Genomic DNA, 26,599 nt, shown 5'->3' on the forward strand with positions numbered 1-26,599 from the left:
TAAACAGTGGAAACCCCCAACATGTGACACCATTTTGGAAAGTAGACCCCTTAGGGAATTTATCTAGATGTCTGGTAAGCACCTTGAATCTCCAGGGGCTTCACAGAATTTTATAGTATTGAGCCGTCAATATATAAAAATTATTTTTACCACAAAAATGCTATTTTAGCCCCCACTTTTTTATTTTCACAATGGTAGCAAGAAAAAATGGATCCTAACGTTTGTTGTGCAATTTCTCCTGAGTATGCCAATACCCAGTATGTGGTGGAAAACTACTGTCTGGGAGCACAGCAGGGCATGAAAGGGAAGGAGCGCCATATTACAGTGCAGATTTGGCTGCATTGGTTTGAGGGGGCCATGTCACATTGGCAGAGCCCCTGAGGTGCCAGAACAGCAGAAACCCCCGTAAATGACCCCATTTTACAAACTACACCTCTCAATGAATAAAATAAATAAGGCAGCACTCTGTAGCGCCATAGCTTTCAAGCAAGAAAATTAAATTGCATTACTGCACTAGAAATATGAAAAATTGAGAAAGCTTAGCGCATAAATTGGCCAATTCATATGTATCTGGTAGCCACATTAAGGCGTTTCTCGATACCAGGACCTAACAATGCCAATCCTCCCTTAGAATAAAGTCTTCATCTGTATGAGAACCTGTGAGTCCTCTCAGACTAAAATCTATATCTCTGTGGAGGGGTAGGGTCCTGCTGTGATTAAAAACACCTGAGGCTAAGAGGCAGAGTGCTCAGTCAGAAGGCTAATGAATACAAATTTCAAAAAAACTAAAAAACTGACCGTCACATCCAAACATAGACGGGAGTTTTTAATCACAGAAGGACCCTACCCCTCCACAGAGATATAGATTTTAGAGAGGATTCACAATTTCCCATACGGATGAAGACTTTATTCTAAGAGAGGATTGGCATTGTTAGGTCCTGGTAACAATAAACGCCTTGCCATGACAACCAGGTACACATGAAATGGCCAATTTATGAGCTAAGCTTTCTCAACTTTTCATATTTCTAGTACGGTAAGGCAATTCAATTTTCATATTTCATGTTTGCAAGCTATGGCGCTACAGAGTCCTGCCTGTTATGAACTGGTGGCCTAGGAGCAGCATGGACGAGCTCTGGAGTAGGTGGCCTCTATACTGACCGCAGACCCTGAACTTAACACATCAACTAGAAGTAGCCGTGGGATGTTCCTGTCACTCCCTAGACACCTCTTCACGGCCGGAGGACTAATTACACCTAAAGGAAGAAACAGGAATACTATCTTGCCTCAGAGAAAATTCCCAAAGGAAAGGCAGCCCCCCACAAATAATGACTGTGAGAGGAGAGGGAAATTACAAACGCAGACTGAAAACAGAATTTAGCAAAGGAGGCCACGCTACCTAGAAAGAAAAGACAGGAAAGAGTACTGTGCGGTCAGTATAAAAAATACTACAAAATCCACCACAGAGAATACAAAAATCTCCACACATAACTAAAGGCATGGAGGGTAACTCTGACTCCAGAGCTTCCAACTTGGCTGAGTAAATCTTAACACAGACAAAGCTGGACAAGAAAAAACATAGCAATTCACAGAACTATTAAGTCCACCGCATGTGGACTGCAAAAACAGAGCCAGGACTTATCTTTGATGATTTGGACAATCCAGAAGGAGAAACCAAGCAGAGATGTGGATCCCTAGAAAACAATGGACAACTGGCACTCAAAGGAAGGAGCCAGACTAAATAGCCCCGTCCAAAGTGGAAGCAGCTGATGACTGTTGTGGAGGACAAACAGCAGCACTACCACTTATAACCACCGGAGGGACCCTAAGAGCAGAACCCACAACAGAATTCACAACAGTACCCCCCCCCCCCTTGAGGAGGGGTCACCGAACCCTCACCAGAGCCCCCAGGCCGATCCGGACGAGCCAAATGGAAGGCACGAACCAAATCGTCAGCATGAACATCGGAGGCAACAACCCAAGAATTATCCTCCTGGCCATAACCCTTCCACTTGACAAGATACTGAAGCCTCCGTCTGGAAAAACGAGAATCCAAGATCTTCTCCACAACATACTCCAACTCCCCATCAATCAACACCGGGGCAGGAGGATCAACAGAGGGAACCACGGGCACCACATATTTCCGCAACAAAGATCTATGAAAAACATTATGGATGGAAAAAGAGGCTGGAAGGGCCAAACGAAAAGACACTGGATTGATAATCTCAGAAATCCTATAAGGACCAATAAACCGAGGCTTGAACTTCGGGGAAGAAACCTTCATAGGAACATGACGAGAAGACAACCAGACCAAATCCCCAACCCGAAGCCGGGAACCCACACGCCGACGACGGTTGGCAAAACGCTGAGCCTCCTCCTGAGACAACACCAAATTGTCCACAACATGAGCCCAAATCTGCTGCAACCTGTCAACCACAGAGTCCACCCCAGGACAATCAGAAGACTCAACCTGCCCTGAAGAAAAACGAGGATGAAACCCAGAATTACAAAAGAATGGTGACACCAAGGTAGCAGAACTAGCCCGATTATTAAGGGCAAACTCGGCCAATGGCAAGAAAGCCACCCAATCATCCTGATCGGCAGACACAAAGCATCTCAAATAAGTTTCCAAAGTCTGGTTAGTTCGCTCGGTTTGGCCGTTTGTCTGAGGATGAAATGCGGAAGAAAAAGACAAATCAATGCCTAGCTTAGCACAAAAGGACCGCCAAAACCTAGAAACAAACTGGGAACCTCTATCGGACACAATATTCTCCGGAATGCCATGCAAACGAACCACATGCTGAAAAAACAACGGAACCAACTCAGAAGAGGAAGGCAACTTAGGCAAAGGTACCAAATGAACCATCTTAGAAAACCGGTCACAGACAACCCAGATAACAGACATCCTCTGGGAAACAGGAAGACCCGAAATAAAATCCATAGAAATATGCGTCCAAGGCCTCTCAGGGACCGGCAAATGCAAAAGCAACCCACTGGCGCGGGAGCAGCAAGGTTTGGCCCGCGCACAAGTCCCACAGGACTGCACAAAAGAACGCACATCCCGTGACAAAGAAGGCCACCAAAAGGACCTACTAACCAAATCTCTGGTACCAAAAATCCCAGGATGGCCAGCCAACACAGAACAGTGAACCTCAGAAATCACTTTACTAGTCCATCTGTCAGGAACAAACAATTTCCCCGCTGGACAGCGATCAGGTTTATCAGCCTGAAACTCCTGAAGAGCCCGTCGCAAATCAGGGGAGATGGCAGAAAGAATCACCCCCTCCTTAAGAATACCAACCGGCTCAAGAATCCCAGGGGAATCAGGCAAGAAACTCCTAGAGAGGGCATCAGCCTTAACATTCTTAGAACCTGGAAGATACGAGACAACAAAATCAAAACGGGAGAAAAACAGGGACCATCGGGCCTGTCTAGGATTCAGCCGTTTGGCAGACTCGAGGTAAATCAGATTCTTATGATCGGTCAAGACCACAATACAGTGCTTGGCCCCCTCAAGCCAATGTCGCCACTCCTCAAATGCCCACTTCATAGCCAACAACTCACGATTGCCGACATCATAATTGCGTTCCACAGGCGAAAACTTTCGAGAAAAGAAGGCACACGGTTTCATCAAGGAACCATCAGAATTCCTCTGAGACAAAACGCCCCCTGCCCCAATCTCAGAAGCGTCAACCTCAACCTGAAAAGGAAGAGAAACATCCGGCTGATGCAACACAGGGGCAGAAGTAAATCGGCGCTTAAGCTCCTGAAAGGCAGAAACGGCCTCAGAGGACCAATTAGCTACATCGGCGCCCTTCCTCGTCAAATCGGTCAGGGGTTTAACCACACTGGAGAAGTTGGCAATGAAACGGCGATAAAAATTAGCAAAGCCCAAAAATTTCTGAAGGCTCTTCACGGATGTGGGCTGGATCCAATCATGAATGGCCTGAACCTTAGCCGGATCCATTTCTATAGATGATGGAGAAAAAATGAAGCCCAAAAAAGAAACCTTCTGTACACCAAAGAGGCACTTAGACCCCTTCACAAACAAGGCATTGTCACGAAGGACCTGAAATACCATCCTAACTTGTTTCACATGAGACTCCCAATCATCTGAAAAAATCAAAATATCATCCAAATATACAATCATGAATTTATCAAGATAATTCCGAAAAATATCATGCATGAAGGACTGAAACACAGATGGGGCATTAGAGAGTCCGAATGGCATCACAAGATACTCAAAATGGCCCTCGGGCGTATTAAACACAGTTTTCCATTCGTCACGCTGCTTAATACAAACCAGATTACATGCCCCTCGAAGGTCAATCTTAGTAAACCAACTAGCCCCCTTAATTCTGGCAAACAAATCAGAAAGCAAAGGCAAAGGGTATTGGAATTTGACCGTGATCTTATTCAAGAGGCGATAATCAATACAGGGTCTCAAGGAGCCATCCTTCTTGGCAACAAAAAAAACCCTGCTCCTAATGGAGAAGAAGATGGCCGAATATGCCCCTACTCCAAAGACTCCCTTACATAGCTCCGCATGGCGGCATGTTCAGGCACAGACAGGTTGAAAAGTCGGCCCTTAGGAAACTTACAGCCTGGAATCAAATCAATAGCACAATCACAGTCCCTATGCGGTGGAAGGGAACTGGACTTGGGCTCATCGAAAACATCCTGAAAATCTGACAGAAACTCAGGAATTTCAGAAGAGGGGGAGGAGGAAATTGACATCAGAGGAACGTCATCGTGAACCCCCTGACAACCCCAACTAGTCACAGACATAGATTTCCAATCCAACACCGGATTATGTACCTGTAACCATGGAAACCCCAGCACAACAGCATCATGCAAATTATGTAACACCAGGAAGCGACAATCTTCCTGATGGGCTGGCGCCATGCACATGGTTAACTGTGTCCAAAACTGAGGTTTATTTTTAGCCAATGGTGTAGCATCAATCCCCCTCAAAGGGATAGGACTCCGCAAAGGCTGTAAGGAAAAACCACAACGTCTGGCAAATTCTAAGTCCATTAAATTTAAAGCGGCGCCTGAATCCACAAATGCCATGACAGAGAATGACGATAATGAGCAGATCAGGGTCACAGATAACAGAAATTTAGGTTGTACAGTACTGATAGTAACGGAATTAGCGATTCTCTTGGCACGCTTAGGGCAGTCAGAAATAACATGAGCAGAATCGCCGCAGTAAATGCACAACCTATTCTGACGTCTGAATCCTTGGCGTTCCGCTCTAGACACAATCCTATCACACTGCATAGGCTCAGGACTCCGCTCGGAAGACAACGCCATAGTGTGCACAACTCTGCGCTCACGCAAGCGCCGATCAATTTGAATGGCCAGAGACATAGAATCACTCAGACCTGCAGGCGTGGGGAACCCCACCATAACATCTTTAACAGATTCAGAAAGACCCTTTCTGAAAATTGCCGCCAAAGCATCCTCATTCCACTTAGTAAGCACAGACCATTTTCTGAATTTCTGGCAATATGACTCTGCCGCTTCTTGACCCTGACACAGGGCCAAAAGTGTTTTCTCAGCATGCTCTACAGAGTTAGGTTCATCATACAATAACCAAAGCGCCTGACAAAAGGTGTCTACATTAAGCAAGGCCGGATTCCCACATTCCAGGGAAAATGCCCAATCCTGCGGGTCACCACGCAACAGAGAAATGACAATTTTTACCTGCTGGATGGGATCACCAGAGGAACGGGGCTTAAGAGCAAAAAACAGTTTACAGTTATTTTTAAAGCTCAAAAATTTGGACTTGTCCCCGAAGAACAGATCGGGGGTAGGAATTCTAGGCTCTAAAACAGGAGTCTGCACGATATAATCAGAAATACCCTGTACTCTAGCAGCAAGTTGATCCACCCGAGAAGCAAGTCCCTGAACAACCATGTCAACGCCTAACTCCTGAGCCACCCAGAAGTGAAGAGGGAAAAAAAAACACAACAGAGTACAGAAAAAAAAATGGCTCAGCACTTTCTTTCCCTTCTTTTGAGATGCGGTTAACTCATTGTTGGCCAGTTGTACTGTTATGAACTTGTGGCCTAGGAGCAGCATGGACGAGCTCTGGAGTAGGTGGCCTCTATACTGACCGCAGACCCTGAACTTAACACATCAACTAGAAGTAGCCGTGGGATGTTCCTGTCACTCCCTAGACACCTCGTCACGGCCGGAGGACTAATTACAACTAAAGGAAGAAACAGGAATACCATCTTGCCTCAGAGAAAATTCCCAAAGGAAAGGCAGCCCCTCACAAATATTGACTGTGAGAGGAGAGGGAAATTACAAACGCAAACTGAAAACAGAATTTAGCAAAGGAGGCCACGCTATCTAGAAAGAAAAGACAGGAAAGAGTACTGTGCGGTCAGTATAAAAAATACTACAAAATCCACCACAGAGAATACAAAAATCTCCACACCTAACTAAAGGCATGGAGGGTAACTCTGACTCCAGAGCTTCCAACTTGGCTGAGTAAATCTTAACACAGACAAAGCTGGACAAGAAAAAAACATAGCAATTCACAGAACTATTAAGTCCACCGCATGTGGACTGAAAAAACAGAGCCAGGACTTATCTTTGATGATTTGGACAATCCAGAAGGAGAAACCAAGCAGAGATGTGGATCCCTAGAAAAAAATGGACAACTGGCACTCAATAAAGGAAGGAGCCAGACTAAATAGCCCCGTCCAAAGTGGAAGCAGCTGATGACTGTTGTGAAGGACAAACAGCAGCACTACCACTTATAACCACCGGAGGGAGCCTAAGAGTAGAACCCACAACAGAATTCACAACACCTGCCTTATTTATTTGACTACACCTCTCAATGAGTTCATCTAGGGGTACAGTGATCATATTGACTTGTGTCACTGAATTTGATACCATTGGGCAGTGAAGAAAAAATAATTACATTTTTACCACAAAAAAAATGTTTTAGCCCCAGATTTTACATTTTCATACTGGTAAATGAGTAAAAATGGTGCCAAAATGTGTTACACAATTTCTTTTGAACTTGGCAATACCCCATATGTAGCCGTACAGTACTGCTTAGCCACACAGCAAAACTCTGGAGGGACGGAGCGCTATTTGATTCTTGGGGAACAAATTATTATAGAATAGTTTCCAGACTATATAAAGAGCCCCTAAATGCCAGAGAAGCAGAATCCCCCCCCCCCCCAAGTGACCCCAGTTTGGAAATTACACCCCTTTAGGAATTTATCAGCAAGTGTAGTGATGATTTTGACTACATAAGTGTTTTCCAGAAACAGGCAGCAGTGGATGTTGCCGAGTGAAAAATGCAAACTGCCGTTGTAATGACTAGTATGCTGTAGTGACCAGTACGTTGTACTCACCAGTACGTTATGCCCAGCCTGTGCTTCCCATACATGCACCCATAAATTTGGCAGGCTCTCATCACTACAGAATTGCTAAACATGTGGATGATATATGTGGTTTAGGTACACTGTGGGGCTCAGAAGGGAGGGGAGCATTTGAATTTGGGAGCACAGAATTTATTTTAGGGGGATGAGTAGCCATAACGCTTTTCAAGAGCCTTTGTACCAGCAGTATTGTGGAAGCCCCCTATATTTCCATTAACAGATGACGGACCTGAGTGAGGACTTGCTTTTTTTGTGGATTGAGTGGAAGCTTTTATTGGGAACATTTTACATAATGTTTAGGATCACATTTATCTGGCGCTCTACACTGAGCACTTACTTTGGGGTTTCTATCTAAATCTCTGAATGACATAACAGATGAAACCCCCGATCCAGTCACTATCATGAGGCAGCAGAGTTACTCTGGACTCTGGCCTCTGTTCAGCGGTGTCCTTCTTTTCAGAGTTGCACAAAACTGGCTGACTGTGCTTTTATGTATGACTAAAAAGATGGACACCGCCGGATCACAGGTCTTATGGCATCCACAGTGCCTCCATCTGCCTCATTATGGGGAATCTTCCGCTGGGGGTTCAGTCTGAATCACCTATTTCAGAGACTTACACGGAAACCCCGGTGTAAGCGCTCAGAGCAGTGCGCAGGATAAATGTGAACCAAGCCTTATTGCAATCTTTGGGAGGCAGAATAAAAAAAAATAAAAAAAAAAATCAGCAGCATGTGAAGAATTGGTTATTTTTTACACCGTTCATCATGCGGCATAAGTGATTAGATGACTTAAATCTTCGGGTCGGTGCGATTACAGCATTACCAGATTTATATCGGTTTTTAGGTTTGGCAGCTGTCACACACTGAGAGCTATTTTCCATTTTTCTTCCGACAGTCACGTGACGACTTGTTTTCTGCAGGTCGAGCTGACGTTTATATTGGTACCATTTTCGGGAACATTTTTTGATCGCTTTCTATTCTGATTTTTGGGAGACAGAATGTTCAAACACCAGGAATTCAGATTTAGTAATTTTCTTAATGACGTTCCGTGTGTAGTAAAATTAATAAGGCAGCTTTATTCTTCGGGTCAGTACGATTACAGTGATACCACGTTTATATTTTTTTTTACATTTTGACGCTTTTTCACAATAAAAAAATTTTATAGAAAAATTGATTTTGCATCGATTTATTCTGAAAGCTGTAACTTTTATTTTTCAGACGTTGGAGCTGTATGGCGGCTTGTTTTTTGCTGGACAAGATGACGTTTTCATCGCTACCATTTTTATTTTGATATGACTTTTAGATCGCGTTTTATTCTACTTTTGTTTGGCGTCATGATGAAAAAGCAAAGGTTTTTGCTTTTTTTTTTTTTTTTTATGGTGTGCAATGAAGGAGTGAACAAGTGTGACCGTTTTATAGATTGGCTCGTTCCGGACGCAGCGATAACAAATATGACAACAAATATGTGTACTTTTTTGTTCTTTCTACATATATATATGTATTTATTAGTTTAATAATTTGTCTTTTTTTATGCATTTTGTGATTTTTTTTTTATAGTTTTAAAACATTTTTTTTTACTTTTTTTTTACTTAGTACCTGAATGGGACATCAATTTTTTTTGTCTAATCACTGCTCTCTTGCAATGCAAGGACTAACATATACTAATACCTAAGAAAATCTTTATTAAATATTTACACTATGTTCCAAATTATTATGCAAATGACATTTTTATCAGGTTTTCCTAAATGGTCGGTGCAAATGACAGTCAGTCTAATAAAAGTCATCACCTGTTAGATTGTACATCAAATTTTATTGAAGAAACCTCCCAATGATAACAGTATAATCTCCAAAATGAATAAAAACTTAAAATGCACTGTTCCCAATTATTAGGCACGGTAGAATTTCTAAACATTTGATATGTTTTAAAGAACTGAAAATGCTCATTTGTGGAATTTGCAACATTAGGAGGTCACATTCACTGAACAAAAAAGCTATTTAACTCCAAAAGTTCCTAACAGGCCAAGTTACATGTTAACTTAGGACCCTTCTTTGATGTCACCTTCACAATTCCTGCATCCATTGAACTTGTAAGTTTTTGGAGAATTTCTGCTTGTATTTCTTTGCATGAAGTCAGAATAGCCTCCCAGAGCTGCTGTTTTGATGTGAACTGCCTCCCACCCTCATAGATCTTTTGCTTGATGATCCTCTAAAGGTTCTCTATAGGGTTGAGGTCAAGGTAAGATGGTGGCCACACCATGAGTTTATCTCCTTTTATGCCCATAGCAGCCAATGACTCAGAGGGATTCTTTGCAGCATGAGATGGGGCATTGTCAGCATGAAGATGATTTTTCTCCTGAAGGCACGTTTCTGCTTTTTAGACCATAGAAGAAAGTTGTCAGTCAGAAACTCTATATACTTTGCAGAGGTTATTTTCACACCTTCAGGAACCTTAAAGGGCCTTACCAGCTGTTTCCCATGATTCCGGCCCAAAACATGACTCCTCCACCTCCTCGCTGACGTTGCAGCCTTGTTGGGACATGGTGGCCATCCACCAACCATCCACTACTCCATCCATCTGGACCATCCAGGGTTGCTCAACACTTATCAGTAAACAAGACTGTTTGGAAATTAGTCTTCATGTATGTGTGGGCCCAATACAACCATTTCTGCTTGTTTAAGGGTGGCCAAATAGTAGGTTTATGCACCACAGCAAGCCTTTGACGGAGCCTACACCTTGAGGTTCGAGGGACTCCAGAGGCACCAGCAGCTTCAAATATCTGTTTGCTGCTTTGTAATGGCTTTTTAGCAGCTGCTCTCTTAATCCAGTGAACTTGCCTGGCAGAAGTCTTCCTCATTATGCCTTTATCAGCACAAACACATTTGTGCTCAGATACAGCCACAAGTCTCTTAACAGTACGATGATCACGCGTATGTTTTTGGAAAATTTCTAATGTTTTCATCCCTTCACCAAAGCATTGCACTATTTGACGCTTTTCAGCAGCAGAGAGATCCTTTTTCTTTCCCATGTTACTTGAAAACTGTGACCTGCTTAATAATGTGGAACATCATTTTTAAGTAGTTTTCCTTTAATTAGAAGCACCTGGAAAACCAATTATCACATGTGTTTAAGATTGATTTCAGTGATCCATTGAGCCCTGAGACACAATACCATCCACGAGTTTATTTGAAAAACAAAACAATTAAATCTTTATGACACTTAAATCCAATTTGCATAATAATTTGGAACACAGTGTAGACAAAAAAACAACACAAAGGCCTTGAGCCTGCAAAGGCATGGATTTGGTGCCATTGGAAAAACCTAGTGTTTTAACCTAATGTTTTAACCCCTACAAGACCCTAGCTACACCCTTTTAGACCCTTCCTATCAGCGGAGGTTGGTACCCTAGCTTGTACGCAAAATGGCGCCCCCGCTCACCGACGGCTAACCCTAGATGCACCCTATTAGATCCCTAGATAGGTGTAGAGTGCAATAAATTAACAACTACTCTGATTTAACAGATAATGCCGTGGGGAAAACAGGAAAATAGAGGGGGAGGTGGGGTTAAATCCTGATGAGGTAATCTCTCAGGAGACGTACACCTACTCCTCATCAGGAATTCTACATGTATCCAATAGCAGAAAATTCAAACAAACGAAATCATACGTTTAGATAAAATCATAAACCGGATTTCTGAATGAATCAGGGAAAAGGGGTGGCACAATAAAGCCTAGATTCAATCAGCCCTACAGTAACCCTGATCAAACCGTCCCTACCTGGCTGCGGAGGTTGGCACCCTAGAAAAAATGACGCAAAGTGGCACCCCCGCTCCCGTCGACTCACCCTCACTTTCCCTATCTATTCACCCTCTCTGCTCTCTAATACCAGATAGTATAGGCGAGAGGGAGACACCAAAAAGTGCAGGGGATACTCACAATGAGTGATAGGGACAGAAAGTCAACCAAGACCCCACATTTAAATCATAATGTATTCAGGGACGATATCCTTACCAAAGTCCACTATATATACAAATTATATTATACTACTGAGCCAATAACAGATTTAACACAATCGCTGTAATAGTAGTTTGTGGGTTAAACCATCCCCAACATGACGATCATAATAACTCCATGGGGAGACCAACATCAACCACAAAGTCCCATATACCAACAGCGGTAGGGTTATTTAGACCCCTATATATCAGTGGTATATCAGGAGGCAGATGAACTGTGAATGATGACGAAATCAGAGAGGCCTCCCAAAAATGCAGATGGGCAGATGCTCAGAAAGGGTGACAGCAGAGCCCAACGTAGCGACCACCTACTGGTGGTCAAGTACAAGGGTGGTCACGGTGATGGCAGTGCCCTCAGCACTGTACGAGGTACCTCTACAAAGGTCAGCAAACCAGACTGTGTACTGGGGTACAACAAAAACATGAGGGGCGTTGATCTCTCCGATCAACTCCTCCAACCGTACAGTGCTTTGAGAAAGGCCAAGGTATGGTACAAAAAGTTGTCCATGAATATCGTACATCGTGGCAATGCTCAACACTTTCCTTTATGCCACAGCGATATGTCATACCTTCAGTTCCAGGATGTAGTGGTTAAAGCCCTGATATTTGGCACTCCGGAAGGAGCGGGCCCTATTACTTCCGGAACTGAAGGTGCTCGTATCATAACAGGTCAGCATTTTCCGGGGGTGGTTCCGCCAAGTGAAAGAAAAGGTAAGCCACAAAAAAGGTGCCGAGTGTGTTACAAAAGGGGAATACGTAAGGACACCATTTATCAATGTGACAACTGCCCCGACAAACCTGGCCTGTGTATGAAAGAGTGCTTCAAATTGTACCACACCTCTATGCACTACTAATTTATTTAGATTTACAGGAAGCAGTAGATTAGTTCCAAAAAGGGGGCACATCTAGATAAGTTCCTTGGGGGTCTAGTTTCCAAAATGATGTCACTTGTGTTTGTTTGTTTTTTTTTACTGTTTAGGCACATCAGAGGCTCTACAAACGGAACATGATGCCCTCAGACCATTCCATCAAAGTCTGCATTCCAAAACGTCACTACTTCCCTTTCAAGCCCCAACGTGTGCCCAGTTTTTTCCCAAATATGGGGTATTAGCGTACTCAGGACAAATTGGACAACTTTTGGAGTCCAATTTCTCCTGTTACCCTTGGGAAAAAAAAAAAATTAGGGACTAAAAAAAAATAATTTTTGTGGGCAAAAAATAAGATTTTTTATTTTCATGCCCAGGCATTATAAACTTTAGTGAAACACTTGGGGGTTCAAAGTTCTCACCACACATCTAGATAAGTTCCTTAGTGGGTCTAGTTTCCAAAATAGGGTCACTTGTGGGGGGGTTTCTACTGTTTAGGCACATCAGGGGCTCGCCAAACACGACATGGCGTCGGATCTCAATTCCAGCCAATTTTAGTTTGAAAATGTCAAATGTAGCTCCTTCACTTCCAAACCCTGCCGTGCGCCCAAACAGTGGTTCCCCCCATATATGGGGTTATCAGCGTACTCGGAACAAATTGGACAACAACTTTAGCCATCTAATTTCTCCTGTTACCCCTGGGACAATAAAAAATTGGGGACTAAACCATCATGTTTGTGGAAAAAAGCCGGATTACTCACCGGTAATGCTCTTTTAATGAGTCCACGACAGCACCCCACTGGAGAGAGGGATCCGCCCCGCAGGAACAGGAAACCTATTGAGAAATAAAAGAGGGCGGTCCGCCTCTCCTCCTCAGTTTTGATTTCAGAGTACCCGGAGGACCGCCAGTATTAGGCAAATATCATTTATTTCATTCTTTAAACTTATTTGCTTATGATTAAAAGGAATTTACTCAATCAGTATTATATTGATCTAGGGCGGGATGTAAGAGGGTGCTGTCGTGGACTCATTAAAAGAGCATTACCGGTGAGTAATCCGGCTTTTTACTCTTCGCCACGACAGCACCCCACTGGAGATCTTTCAGAGACCATCACCTAGGGAGGGGACCACCGTGCTGAGGACAGTCCTGCCAAAGTCTAGGTCAGAAGTTGACGATAGGTCTAGCCTATAGTGGTTATAGAATGTAGAAGGATTTGACCACGTTGCCGCCTTACATATAGTTTCAATCGGGACGTCTCCCCTCTCTGCCCAGGAGGATGCCATCGCTCTGGTGGAGTGTGCCGTTATGCCTTCCGGAGGGATTTCTTTCCTCGCGGAGTAAGCCAGTCTGATAGATTCTCTGATCCACCGGGATAAGGTGCTTTTTGTTACTCCATGACCCTTCTTGACACCCTGGAAGGAAATAAACAGAGCCCTACTCTGTCGCCAGCTGCTGGTCTTTTCAATGTATTTTAACACTACTCTTTTAACGTCTAGAGTGTGATATTTTTGTTCTTCAGGAGTGGATGGATTACTGAAGAAAGTGGGCAAGATTATTTCTTGTGACCTGTGGAATTTTTTCGCTACTTTGGGTAGATAGGAAGGGTCTGGTTTAAGAATTAGTTTATCCTGAAAGGTTAACAAAAAAGGTGGATCTATGGAGAGTGCTTGGATGTCACTGATTCTCCTAGCTGAAGTCAGTGCTACCAAGAGGGCCGTCTTTAGTGATAGACATTTAATTGATATTGAGTCTATTGGCTCGAATGGAGAGTCTGTTAGGGCTTGTAAGACTAAATTTAAATCCCAGGGTGGAATCCTAGGTATGTTAACTGGATTCATTCTTTCGCAGGCCGTAATAAATCTGGATACCCATCTATCCCCCGCGATGTTATGGCCATAGAGGGCTCCTAGTGCTGAAACATGAACCTTTAAGGTGTTTACAGTTAGACCCAGTTCTCTCCCTTTTTGAAGAAATTCCAAGATAGAGTATATAGGAATTTCTGATGTATTGGTAGATGTATGGAATTGCAGGAATTTTTTCCATACTCTCGTATAGATTTTTGTGGTGGAGGGTTTCCTACTATGGAGAAGTGTATCAACCAAACCCCCCGAGAACCCTCTTGACCTTAGCATCTGCCTCTCAAGTTCCAGGCCGTCAGGTGAAGATTGTCCACCTGAGGGTGGAAAAACGGACCTTGGAAGAGAAGATTGGGCGTTGAGGGGAGGACCCAAGGATCTGAGATCGACATAGTCTGTAGCCACGAGAACCATGGTCTCTTGGGCCAGAATGGAGCTATCAGTACAACTCTCGCCCCTTCCTCCCTGATTTTGCGTATGACTTGAGGTAGCAATATGATCGGAGGAAACGCGTATGCCAGACTGAACTGCCAAGGGGCTTGGAGAGCGTCCAGAATGTCCGGATGATCCGCTGGTGATAGGGAGGCGAATCTCTGAACTTTTCTGTTTCTTCTTGTGGCGAAGAGATCTATCTGAGGACGGCCCCAAAGAGATACTATGTCCAGGAAAATTTGTTGGTTTAGACACCACTCCCCTTGTTTTAGGGTGTGTCGGCTTAGAAAGTCCGCCTGCTGATTGCTTGCTCCTCTTATGTGCAACGCAGTAAGGGATGCTAGATGATTTTCTGCTAGATTTAAAATTTCCGTAGCAGAAGACATCAGAGTCTCTGATCGCGTACCTCCTTGACGGTTTAGATACGCCACGGTGGTGGTGTTGTCGGACAGGACTCTGACGTTTTTCCCCCGAAGCTGTGGGAGGAAATGGTATAAGGCGTACTTTACAGCATTTAGTTCTTTGAAGTTAGAGGAGCTGCAGCTTTCCTCTATGCTCCATGATCCCTGGCAATAATCATTCCCCATATGAGCGCCCCATCCATGAGGACTGGCGTCAGTGGTTATGGTATGAGATGGCGTTATTACCCATGGAACCCCACTCATCAAATGGTCTGAGTCTAGCCACCACTCTAAGGAAGTTAAAACCTCCTGAGATAAGGTTATTTTTGCATTTAGATGACCCAATAACCGTTTATCCTCTTGTAAAACTTGATGTTGCAGTGTTCTAGTGTGGTGTTGAGCCCATCTTACTGCAGGTATACAAGAGATTAGAGACCCTAATAATGACATAGCCTGTCTTAGGGATATACGTGGATTGTTTATTGCGGCTAGGACTTTGTGTCTGATCAGTGAAATTTTTACCTGTGGCAGAAGACACTTTTGAGATATAGAGTCTAAATGGAACCCCAAGAACGCTTGACGGGAAAGTGGAGTGAGTCTGGATTTGTCGGTATTGATTATCCAGCCCAGGCCCTGTAGAGAGGAAATTGTGTGAGCTAAACGGTCAGTACATTGAGTAGCTGAATTTCCTATTACCAGAAAATCATCCAGATAGGGCACAATCAAGGTTTCCTTCTGGCGAAGGTAGGCCATCACCTCTAGCATTATCTTGGTGAAGATCCTCGGTGCTGTTGAGAGGCCGAAGGGCAGGGCCACATATTGAAAATGATGAACCTCGTTGTTGATTTTTACCGCCACCCTGAGGAATTTCTGGTATCTGTTATGAATAGGGAGATGATAATATGCATCTTTTAGATCAATGCCCCCCATCATACAATTTGGGAAGAGGAGCTTTATGGTGGATCTAATGGACTCCATTTTAAAGGTATAATTTTCGATAAATAAGTTGAGTTTTTTAAGGTTAATGATTGTCCTGAAAGAACCGTCGGGTTTAGAGATTAGGAATAGGGGAGAGTAGAACCCCCTACCCTCCTGTCCCACCGGAACTTGGACTAGGACCCGTTTTGATAATAGGGTTTGAATTTCAAGCTCTAACGCCTGTTGCTGTATAGGCGAGCTGAAAGATGTTATAATATAAGACTCGTGGGGGACACGAGAGAATTTTAATTTAATTCCATCTCGGATGATATTTAAAACCCACGAGCTAGATGTTATCTTTTCCCATTGAGTGGCGAAAAACTTCAATCTACCCCCAACTGGTATATCCTCAGTATTTGTTATCTTTTGAGGGGTTGGGTCTTCTGAACATGGTACCTCTCTGCTTTTCATCTTTAGCGGTCCATGTTGTAGACCTATCCGTTTGCTTTCTTTTGCCAAACGGTCTCCTTTTGAAGGCTCTCCTATAAAAAGGAATGGAAGAGTCAGGAAAAGCTTTTTTCCTGTCTTTCGCCTTCTTTAGTATGTCATCTAGAGTTTTGCCAAAGAGGAACTCACCCTCACATGGGATGGCGCATATTTTAGATTTTGACTGCGCATCGCCCTTCCAGCTTTTCATCCATAGTGCACGCCTTGCGTTGTTTACCAGACCTGCAGACCTTGCCGCTAACCGAAGGGAGTCCGCGGATGCGTCCGCCATGAAGGCTGCTGCACCCCGTATTAAGGGGATGGCTGCCCGTAATTTCTCTCTTGGGGTTTTATTCTCAATTTGTTGGTCCAATTGATCTATCCATATGAGCATTGATCTGGCTGTGCAAGTGCTTGCTACTGCTGGCTTAAATATTCCCGTAGTTGCCTCCCAGGATCTTTTTAGGGAGGACTCGGCTTTGCGATCTAGAGGATCCGAGAGCAGTCCCGCATCCTCTACAGGCAGAGTTGACTGCTTTGAGGTAGAGGCTACAGCAGCATCAACTTTAGGGACTTTTGTCCATGTGAGAAGCTCGTCGTCACTAAACGGGTATTTTCGTTTTGACGATGAGGGTAAAAAGCTTCTCTGATCTTGCTTTTCCCACTCCCTTTTTATTAACGCTTTCACTGCCGGTATGACCGGAAAGCATCTCCTTTTTCTCTCTGCCAAACCCGCAAACATTATATCTTGCGTGGTTTGTGCTCCTTTTGTCTCTTCACACCCCATAGTGTCTCGTATTGATTTCACTAAATTGTCCACACTTTCCACCGGGAAGCAAGGACGTCCCTCAATTTCAGACGATGAAGATGATGATGATGATGATGACGACAGGGAGGCGTCTGAACACACAACCTGGTCACTGTCTGAATTTGACGAGGGTGTCGGTATTTTGGGTTTGGCTTTATGCGGTTTATCTTGGGATATGGCTCTTAATTCTTCCCTGATAATGGTACGCAAGTCCGTAATGGACATTGCCGCTCCTTGTGTGGTCTCAGATATACAGCCTTGACAAAGTTTTTTGGGGTATGAGTCGGGTAGGGGCTGGCTACATAGAGCACATTCTTTATGTTTTGTTTTTTCACGTTTTTTACCCTGACCCGTGCGCTGATGAGAGAAGGAGGAGGGAGAGAGAGAGAGAGGGGAAATAGCATTAGCTTAATAGGTAGAGTCACTCACACTCACCCAGTGAAGCTGATAATACCGGATCAGAAGCCCGAGATCCTGTCCTGGATCTGATCACCGAACCGCTCTTATGACCGGTGTCTGAAGATCCTTTGCTGGGACGATCTTTGGCAGGGGGTACTTGGTCTCCTGTTTCAGGGTCCATGGCACCTGGGGATGACATCTTACATCGCCGGATAGTAGCGCTCATTTGATTTAAATATGGCGCCTAAGCGTCCTCCCTCTTGCGCATGCGCAAGGACCGCACCTTTCCCCCCGCCGCCGGCCGCAGCTTGGATACTCCGGAAGTTCAAGCTATACTTCCGGGTAATCCTTGGTGGTGGTCGGCGCGTGCGCAGTCCGAGCCCCGGACTCACTTCCGGAACGCTGTCCTCACCTGCTCAGCGAGGATTCCGGCGCCTGCTATTGCCACCTGCTTCGGAAACGATGCCCGGCGGCCTTACCCGGACCAGGTCATCATCCGGGCTTCTGTCAGGCGAGGAGGGAGCCGTCAAACGGATCTCCCCCGACGCTGCCTCTGGACTGCAGCCCCTGCCGTTCTTAAAAGACACCGCACAGGCGGCGTGCATGCCCAGGTATTTTTTCTTCATAGAAATCCTGTCGTTCCTGCAGGAACAGGAAACCTAAACTGAGGAGGAGAGGCGGACCGCCCTCTTTTATTTCTCAATAGGTTTCCTGTTCCTGCGGGGCGGATCCCTCTCTCCAGTGGGGTGCTGTCGTGGCGAAGAGTAAAAATATGATTGTATTTTATATTTCTGAAAAAGTCAAACGGCGCTCCTTCCCTTCCGAGCCCTGCCGTGTGCCCAAACAGTGGTTTTCCCCCACATATGGGGTATCAGCGTACTCAGAAGATATTGCACAACAACTTTATCTGTTCATTTTCTCCTTTTACCCTCGTGAAAATAAAAAAATTGTTGCTAAAGGATCATTTTTGTGACTAAAGTTAAATGTACATTTTTTCCTTCCACGTTGCTTCTGTTCCTGTGAAACACCTGAAGGATTAATAAACTTCTTGAATGTGGTTTTGATCAGCTTGCCACTTTTGGGTATTTTCTGCCATATAGACCCCTCAAAGTGACTTCAAATGTGAGGCGGTCCCTAAAGAAAATGGTTTTGTAAATTTTGTTGTAAAAATGAGAAATCGCTGGTTAACTTTTAACCCTTATAATTTCCTAACGAAAAAAAATGTTGGTTCCAAAATTGTGCTGATGTAAAGGAGACATGTGGTAAATGTTATTTAATAACTATTTTGTTTGAATATTTCTCTGTTTTAAGGACATACAAGTTAAAAGTTTGAAAATTGAAAAATTTTTGCCAAATTTCTGTTTTTTTACACAAATAAACGCAAGTTATATCAAATAAATTTTACCACTAAAGTGAAGTACAATACGTCAAGAGAAAACAATTTTAGAATCGACAAGATCTGTTGAAGCGTTCAGGAGTTATTACCTCATAAAGGGACAGTGGTCAGAATTGTAAAAATTGGCCCGGTCATTAACATGCAAACCACCCCTGTGGGTATAAGGGGTTAAAAGTCCAGCACACCTTGTATATGGTATGGTAAAATCAGGGTGCACGGAGACTCATGATAGTGCAATAGTATAAATAGAAAAAAATCTAGCATCTCCGGGAAACTTGGAAGAAAAGTGGTAATTTTATATTACAAGCGCAACAGAAGAAAAATAGTTAAGAATAAAATCCACTAGCATTCTTTAATGCAACGCATTTTGAACAGGTCGTTATTTTTAAAAGAAAAAGCAAAATTCACATCAGCTCACAGATGCAGGCAATGATCCACAAGGGGTGTGGTGCAGGGACAAATCCTAGCTCCAGTTCTAGGTGTAAGTAGACAAAAGAAAGGCAAAAAGACCAGCTAACACAAAATTTTGTATTTTTTTTTTAGAAAAACAAGTGAAAAAAATATAAAAAAAATTTATTTGTTTGAATGCTCTAGAAACAAGGGGAAAAAAAGCATTAGGCCTACGCGTTACGAGCGCTACCCTTTCTAAAGAAGCACAATAGTGAAACACGCCTCAGGGTGTTAATTGGTAATTATGAAATGCATACTACCCTTTTGAAACGATATCTTCTTCTTCTTCCACCCACTGATTGCCTGGCATCTGCCGGCTTGCGATTGGTTATTGCTCTATCCATGTCATGAGTGGTTTTCATTGTGAAGCACTTGCACTTTCTGGTATGTGCCCACGATCCGGAATAGCAGCGGTTTGGAAGAAGCGCAGGTGAGCTGCTTCCAAACTGCTGTGTTCTAGGTTGCAAGCACAGTGGATGGGATTTATAGAAATCCCATGCCCACTGTGCTTCTATTTGATTCTGTGTAAACTGTTTTATCCATTTGAGTCATTTAGGGGGAGATATTATATCATCTGTCCCATCTATCTATTTAAAGTGAACCTGTCACCAGGTTTGGCCGATATCAGTTACCGTCACCACCTTTAAGGGGTGATATATGGCATTCTATAATGCTGTATATAAGCCCCCAACTCGACCTGTATGAGAAGAAATAATAACTTATCATACGCACCTACAAGGCGGTCCAGTCCGAGGGGTGTCGCTCTTCTTCATCCCGCGCTTCCCATCTTCTTGTGATCGCCGCCCTCCTTCTTGGTTCTTGTGATGACGCCATGCAGTGTCTCCTCTGCATCACGCTCCTGCACAGGAATACTTCTCTGCCTTCCTGAAGGCAGAGAAAAGCACTGCAGTGCGCAGGCCCCGGGGCCCTCGGACCTTTCCGGGCACCTGCGCACTGAAGTACTTTGCTCTGCCATCGACAGTGCAGAGAAGTAAGCCTGCTCAGTAGCATGATGCTGAGGAGCCTGTGTGGATGACGCAGTGACAAGTCATCCACACAAACGAAGAAGGCCTGCGATCATAAGAAGATGGGAAGCGCAGGACTAAGAAGAGTGATACCCTTCGGACCGCCCCACAGGTGAGTATAATAAAAGATCTTTTTTTGTCTTGCAGGTCGGGTTAGGGGGAAGATATACAGATTATAGAATGCTGTATATCAACCCTCTTATGTGGTGGCCGTATCTCATATCGGCCAAACCTGATGACAGGTGCGCTTTAAATATTAACAATAAGATACGACCTTTCTCCATGTTGGTTTTGATTTCCTCAATAGAGGAATATTTCATAATTCAGTGAGTTATCTGATTATTATGGGATACGTTTTTTGAAGGTCATATTAATTTGCATGATTACCATTCCTATTATTCTCTATAGTCCACCCTTGTATTTTATTGTGTATTGTGTTAATGTATTTAATAAATAATGGATTATTGGTAAATTCTCAATGGGAGTATTTCTTATTGACTAGCTGTTCTATGTATAAACTCCTGATTCTTTTAAGACCTTTTGGGGTTCATCAATACAAAAAAGACAAAGATATTGACTACTGCCAGGTACGGCAGGGACACATTTCAGATGGACGGTGATGAACCAGAGGCTGTAAAGGACTTCAACTAACTTGGATCAATGATAACTCAAGATGCAGGCACGACACAGGAAGTCAATAGGAGATTAGTTATAGGTAAATCAACAATGAAGACACTGGACAAGGTTTTCAAATCAAGGAACCTTTCACTGTTGACAAAACATGGCTCATATATAGTTTTGTCTTTTCTTTAGTTACATACGGATGCAAAACCTGGACTTTAAAGAAACAAAACAGAAGAAGAATTGTTGCCTTCGAAATGTGGTGCTGGAGAAAGATGTTATCAATATCATGGATGGCAAGAAGAACAATCAAATCAATTTTGGAACAAATCAAGCCAGACATGTCACACAAAGCAAGGATCACCAAATTAAGACTTGCCTACTTTGTACACATTAACAGAAGAGAGCAATTACTGGAGAAGGACATCATGGTTGGAAGAAAAGCAGGAACAAGGCGAAGAGGAAATCCAGCAACCCAATGGCTAGATACAATCAAGATAAATGGCAGGGAACACCCTGGTGGACCTATCTAGGCTTGCACAACACAGATCATTCATCCATCAAGTCACCACGACTCGAGATCTAGCTGAAGGCTGTTAAATAATAATAACAACAACAACAACAACATACAGTGCCCCCTGGAACTTTTCAACCTTTTCCCACATATCATGCTTGAAACATAAAGATACCAAATGTACATTTTTGGTGAAGAATCAACAAGTGGAACACAATAGTGAAGTTGAATTAAATTTATTGGTTATTTTAAATTTTTGTGGAAAATCAAAAACTGAAAAGTGGGGAATGCAATATTATTCGGCCCCTTTAACTTAATACTTTGTTTTGCCACCTTTTGCTGCGATTACAGCTGCAAGTCGCTTGGGGTATGTCTCTATCAGTTTTGTACATCGAGAGACTGAAATTCTTGCCCATTCTTCCTCGGCAAACAGCTCAAGCTCAGTGAGGTTTGATGGAGATCGTTTGTGAACAGCAGTTTTCAGCTCTTTCCACAGATTCTCGATTGGATTGAGGTCTGGACTTTGACTTGGCCATTCTAACACCTGGATATGTTTATTTGTGAACCATTCCATTGTAGATTTTGCTTTGTTGCCAAAAAGTTCGATTTTGGTTTCATCTGACCAGAGCACCTTCTTCCACATGTTTGGTGTGTCTCCCAGGTGGCTTGTTGCAAACTTTAAACGACACTTTTTATGGATATCTTTGAGAAATGGCTTTCTTCTTGCCACTCTTCCATAAAGGCCAGATTTGTGCAGTGTACGACTGATTGTTGTCCTATGAACAGACTGTCCCACCTCAGCTGTAGATCTCTGCAGTTCATCCAGAGTGATCATGGGCCTCTTGGCTGCATCTCTGATCAGTCTTCTCCATGTTTGAGATGAAAGTTTAGAGGGACGGCCGGGTCTTGGTAGATTTACAGCGGTATGATACTCCTTCCATTTCAATATGATCTCTTGCACAGTGCTCCTTGGGATGTTTAAAGTTTTAAAAATCATTTTGCATCCAAATCCAGCTTTAAATTTCTCCACAACAGTATCAAGGACCTGCCTGTTGTGTTCCTTGGTCTTCATGATGCTCTCTGTGCTTCAAACAGAACCCTGAGACTATCACAGAGCAGGTGCATTTATACGGAGATTTGATTACACACAGGTGGATTATATTTATCATCATTAGGCATTTAGGACAACATTGGATCATTCAGAGATCTACAATGAACTTCTGGAGTGAGTTTGCTGCACTGAAAGGGGCCGAATAATATTGCACGCCCCACTTTTCAGTTTTTTAATTTCCACAAAAATTTTAAATAACCAATAAATTTCATTCAACTTCACAATTGTGTTCCACTTGTTTATTCTTCACCAAAAATTTACATTTGGTATCTTTATGTTTGAAGCATGATATGTGGGAAAAGGCTGAAAAGTTCCAGGGGGCCGAATACTTTTGCAAAGCACTGTAGCATCATGTCAGATATTGAGACCTTAAGAAGATCCTGTGCCTAAAGATTCAAAAAGATTCCCAATTCTGTGTTGAAAAAGTAAAATGGTGCTCTTCACCTTCCGAGCTCTGCCGTGCGCCCAACAGTGGTTTACCCCTACATATGTGGTATCGGCGTACTTAGGACAAATTGGACAACTTTTGCAGTCCAAATTCTCCTGTCACCTTTTTCAAAGAGTTTATACGTTTTAATCCAGATAGTCATACTACACAAAACAATAATAATTAACTTTTATATTATTTGTAAAATGTCTTTATGTTGTTAGAACGTTTAAAAATTTTGCAGCAATTTTTCATGTTTTCAAAACTTACTTTTTTAGGGAACTATTTAGTTCTGAATTGACTTTGGAGGTCCTATATGTTAGCAAACCCCCAAAAGTGATACCATTTAAAAAAAAACAACCCCACTTACCATTTTAAAAGCTGCTATCGGGTGGTTTATTAAACATTCAGATGATTTTCAGGAATTAACGCAAAGAGGCATGACGGAAAGGAAATAATATATTTTTACAGCTAAGATGCTGCTAACTTCTGATCAGGTCCCCATAATCGGCAGACTAAGGCCGCTACTTGCCCATGGATTTCCATTGCGACCATCAGGACCATACAATCATGATCTCAGAGTGTGGATAGGGTTAAAAAGAGAGCCCCAGAACTGCCCGAGGGTTCCCATCGCCCCCCCCAGCCTCACATTAGTGTCTATACACAGACGGCACAGAGGCGAAATACACACAATAACTGCACTACTTACAGCTGAGCGCAGGGAAAAGGCTCCACTCACTACAGCTACAGCCACTTCCCACCATCTCTGCCCCACAGGAAGGAAGAGCGAAGCTTCCTGTCAGAGGAGGAGACAAAGAGGAAGTAATGGAGAACTGGGGTCACAATGGAGCTGCGAGCACTGGTATAAGGGGGCACTATCTCCGGGAATGGAGGGGTTACTGCCCACTGCCCCCCGCCCAGTAATGGGGAATCTCCAGCACCTACCTCCACCTGCAGAGCCGCACACCACATATATGGCTGTTCTGTGCGCACAGGACCTGGGATGAGGTCACAGGAGGGGAGGAGTCAGGGGTCACATGATCAGGGGCCTCAGTATATACAGGACTCTGCTGTGCTGGTTGTCATGGTGCTGGATGAGGGGAAGTTTCTATGTGGGGTCAGGAGGGGTTTACAGGGTGGATGTAGCAGAGCCGTGTGTGTACGAGGTGTACGGAGCGGAGCCGTGTGTGTATGAGGTGTACGGAGCGGAGCCGTGTGTGTACGAGGTGTACGGAGCGGAGCCATGTGTGTACGAGGTGTACGGAGTGGACCGTGTGTGTTCGAGGTGTACGGAGCGGAGCCGTGTGTATATGAGGTGAACGGAGCAGAGCCGCATGTGTACAAGGTGTACGGAGTGGACTGTGTGTGTTCGAGGTGTAAGGAGCGGAGCAGTGTGTGTACAACATGTAGGGAGCAGAGCCGCATGTGTACAGAGAAGAGCCGCATGTGTTCGAGGTGTACAGAGTAGAGCTGTGTGTGTATGAGGTGTACAGAGCGGAGCCGTGTGTGTATGAGGTGTACGGAGCGGAGCCGCATGTGTTTGAGGTGTACGGAGCGGAGCCACGTGTGTACAGAGCAGAGCTGCGTGTAACATAGTAACATAGCAAGGCCGAAAAAATACATTTGTCCATCCAGTTCAGCCTAAATTCCGGCAGAATAAATTCCCAGATCTACAATATTGTTACGCTCCTGGAAGACATCCAGGCCTTTCTCGAACCCCTCGACTGAGTCCGCCATCACCACCTCCTCAGGCAAGGAATTCCAGATTCTCACTGCCCTAACAGTAAAGAATCCTCTTCTATGTTGGTGGATAAACCTTCTCTCCTCCAGACGCAGAGAATGTGACCGTCACCTTCCTTGGTATAAACAGATCCTCAGAGAGATATTTGTATTGTCCCCTTATATACTTATACATAATTATTCATCGCCCCTCGGTCCTCTTTTTTCTAGACTAAATAATCCTAATTTTGCTAATCACCCTGTGTATTGTTGTTCCCCATCCCCTTTATTAATTTTGTTGCCCTCCTTTGTACTCGCTCTAGTCCCATTATATCCTTCCTGAGCACCGGTGCCCAAAACTGTATACAGTACTCCATGTGCGGTCTAACTAGGGATTTGTACAGAGGCAGTATAATGCTCTCATCATGTGTATCCAAACCTCTTAATGCACCCCATGATCCTGTTTGCCTTGGCAGCCGCGGCCTGGCACTGGCTGTCCAGGGTAAGTTTATCATTAACTAGGATCCCCAAGTCCTTCTCCATGTCAGATTTACCCAGTGGTTTCCTGTTCAGTGTGTAATGGTGATATTGATTCCTTCTTCCCATTTGTATAACCTTACATTTATCATTGTTAAACTGCATCTACCACCTTTCAGCCCAAGTTTCCAACTTATCCAGATCCATCTGTAGCAGAATACTATCTTCTCTTGTATTAACTGCTTTACATAGTTTTGTATCATCTGCAAATATCGATATTTTACTGTGTAAACCTTCTACCAGATCATTAATGAATATGTTGAAGAGAATAGCTCCCAACACCGACCCCTGCGGTACCCCACTGATCACAGCGACTCAGTTAGAGACTATACCATTTATAACCACCCTCTGCTTTCTATCACTAAGCCAGTTGCTTACCCATTTACACACATTTTCCCCAGACCGAGCATTTTCATTTTGTGTACCAACCTCTTGGGTGGCACGGTATGAATCGCTTTGGAAAAATCGAGATATACCACGTCCAATGACTCACCTTGGTCCAGTCGATAGCTTACCTCTTCATAAAAACAGATTAGATTGGTTTGACATGAGCGATTCCTCATAAACCCATGCTGATATGGAGTTAAACAGTTAGGCTATGTGCCCACGTTGCAGAATAGAAGCAGAATTTTCTGCTTCAATTCTGCATACCCTTGGCTGGAAAAATGTGGATTTAGACGTGGTTTATATGAGTTTTTACCGCGTATTTACCGCATTTTCCATGCATTTTTCAAGCAGATTTCTAATGCATGTGTAAGGGTGCGGAATTGCCGCGATTCCGCAAAAATAATGAACATGCTGCATTTTTTTTCCGCGATGCGTTTCTGCCACGAATAAAACGCAGCATGGGCACAACAATTGCGTAATGCATTAGAAATCAATGGGATGCTGTTTGTAAGCGTTTTTTAAGCGTTTCCGCCATGGAGAATCGCAGCAAAAACACTTAAAAAAAGCAATGTGGGCACATAGCCTTATTCTCATTCAGATAATCCAGAATAACATCTCTCAGAAACCCTTCAAATATTTTACCAACAATAGTGGTTAGACTTAAGGTACCTTCACACTAAACGATATCGCTAGCGATCCGTGACGTTGCAGCGTCCTGGCTAGCGATATCGTTTAGTTTGACAGGCAGCAGCGATCAGGATCCTGCTGTGATATCGCTAGTCGTTGAACAAAGTTCAGAACTTTATTTGGTCGTCAGACCGGCGTGTATCGT

General features: G+C 43.7%; 4 protein-coding genes across 4 annotated transcripts in view; 1 reads left to right on the top strand and 3 right to left on the bottom strand.

Annotated features, from left to right (window-relative positions):
* LOC143767340 (uncharacterized) overlaps nucleotides 1–23,915 on the bottom strand; it is a 254,994-nt gene extending 231,079 nt beyond the window's left edge. Inside the window, exon 1 of the mRNA XM_077255578.1 lies at nucleotides 23,834–23,915. The gene's annotated coding sequence lies outside the window, so the exon portion shown is untranslated. The remainder of the gene's footprint in view (nucleotides 1–23,833) is intronic.
* LOC143767338 (uncharacterized) overlaps nucleotides 1–24,119 on the bottom strand; it is a 149,485-nt gene extending 125,366 nt beyond the window's left edge. The window contains exon 1 of the mRNA XM_077255572.1: nucleotides 24,070–24,119. Within this exon, the coding sequence (XP_077111687.1) occupies nucleotides 24,070–24,096 (27 nt within the window). The 5' untranslated portion in view covers nucleotides 24,097–24,119. The remainder of the gene's footprint in view (nucleotides 1–24,069) is intronic.
* Nucleotides 1–26,599, top strand: part of LOC143767410 (uncharacterized) — a 599,249-nt gene that overhangs the window by 104,263 nt on the left and 468,387 nt on the right. The gene's annotated exons all lie outside the window — the stretch shown is intronic.
* LOC143767342 (uncharacterized) overlaps nucleotides 1–26,599 on the bottom strand; it is a 258,579-nt gene that overhangs the window by 34,038 nt on the left and 197,942 nt on the right. The gene's annotated exons all lie outside the window — the stretch shown is intronic.

Source organism: Ranitomeya variabilis, chromosome 4 (genome assembly GCF_051348905.1).
Source record: "Ranitomeya variabilis isolate aRanVar5 chromosome 4, aRanVar5.hap1, whole genome shotgun sequence".
NCBI lineage: Eukaryota > Metazoa > Chordata > Amphibia > Anura > Dendrobatidae > Ranitomeya > Ranitomeya variabilis.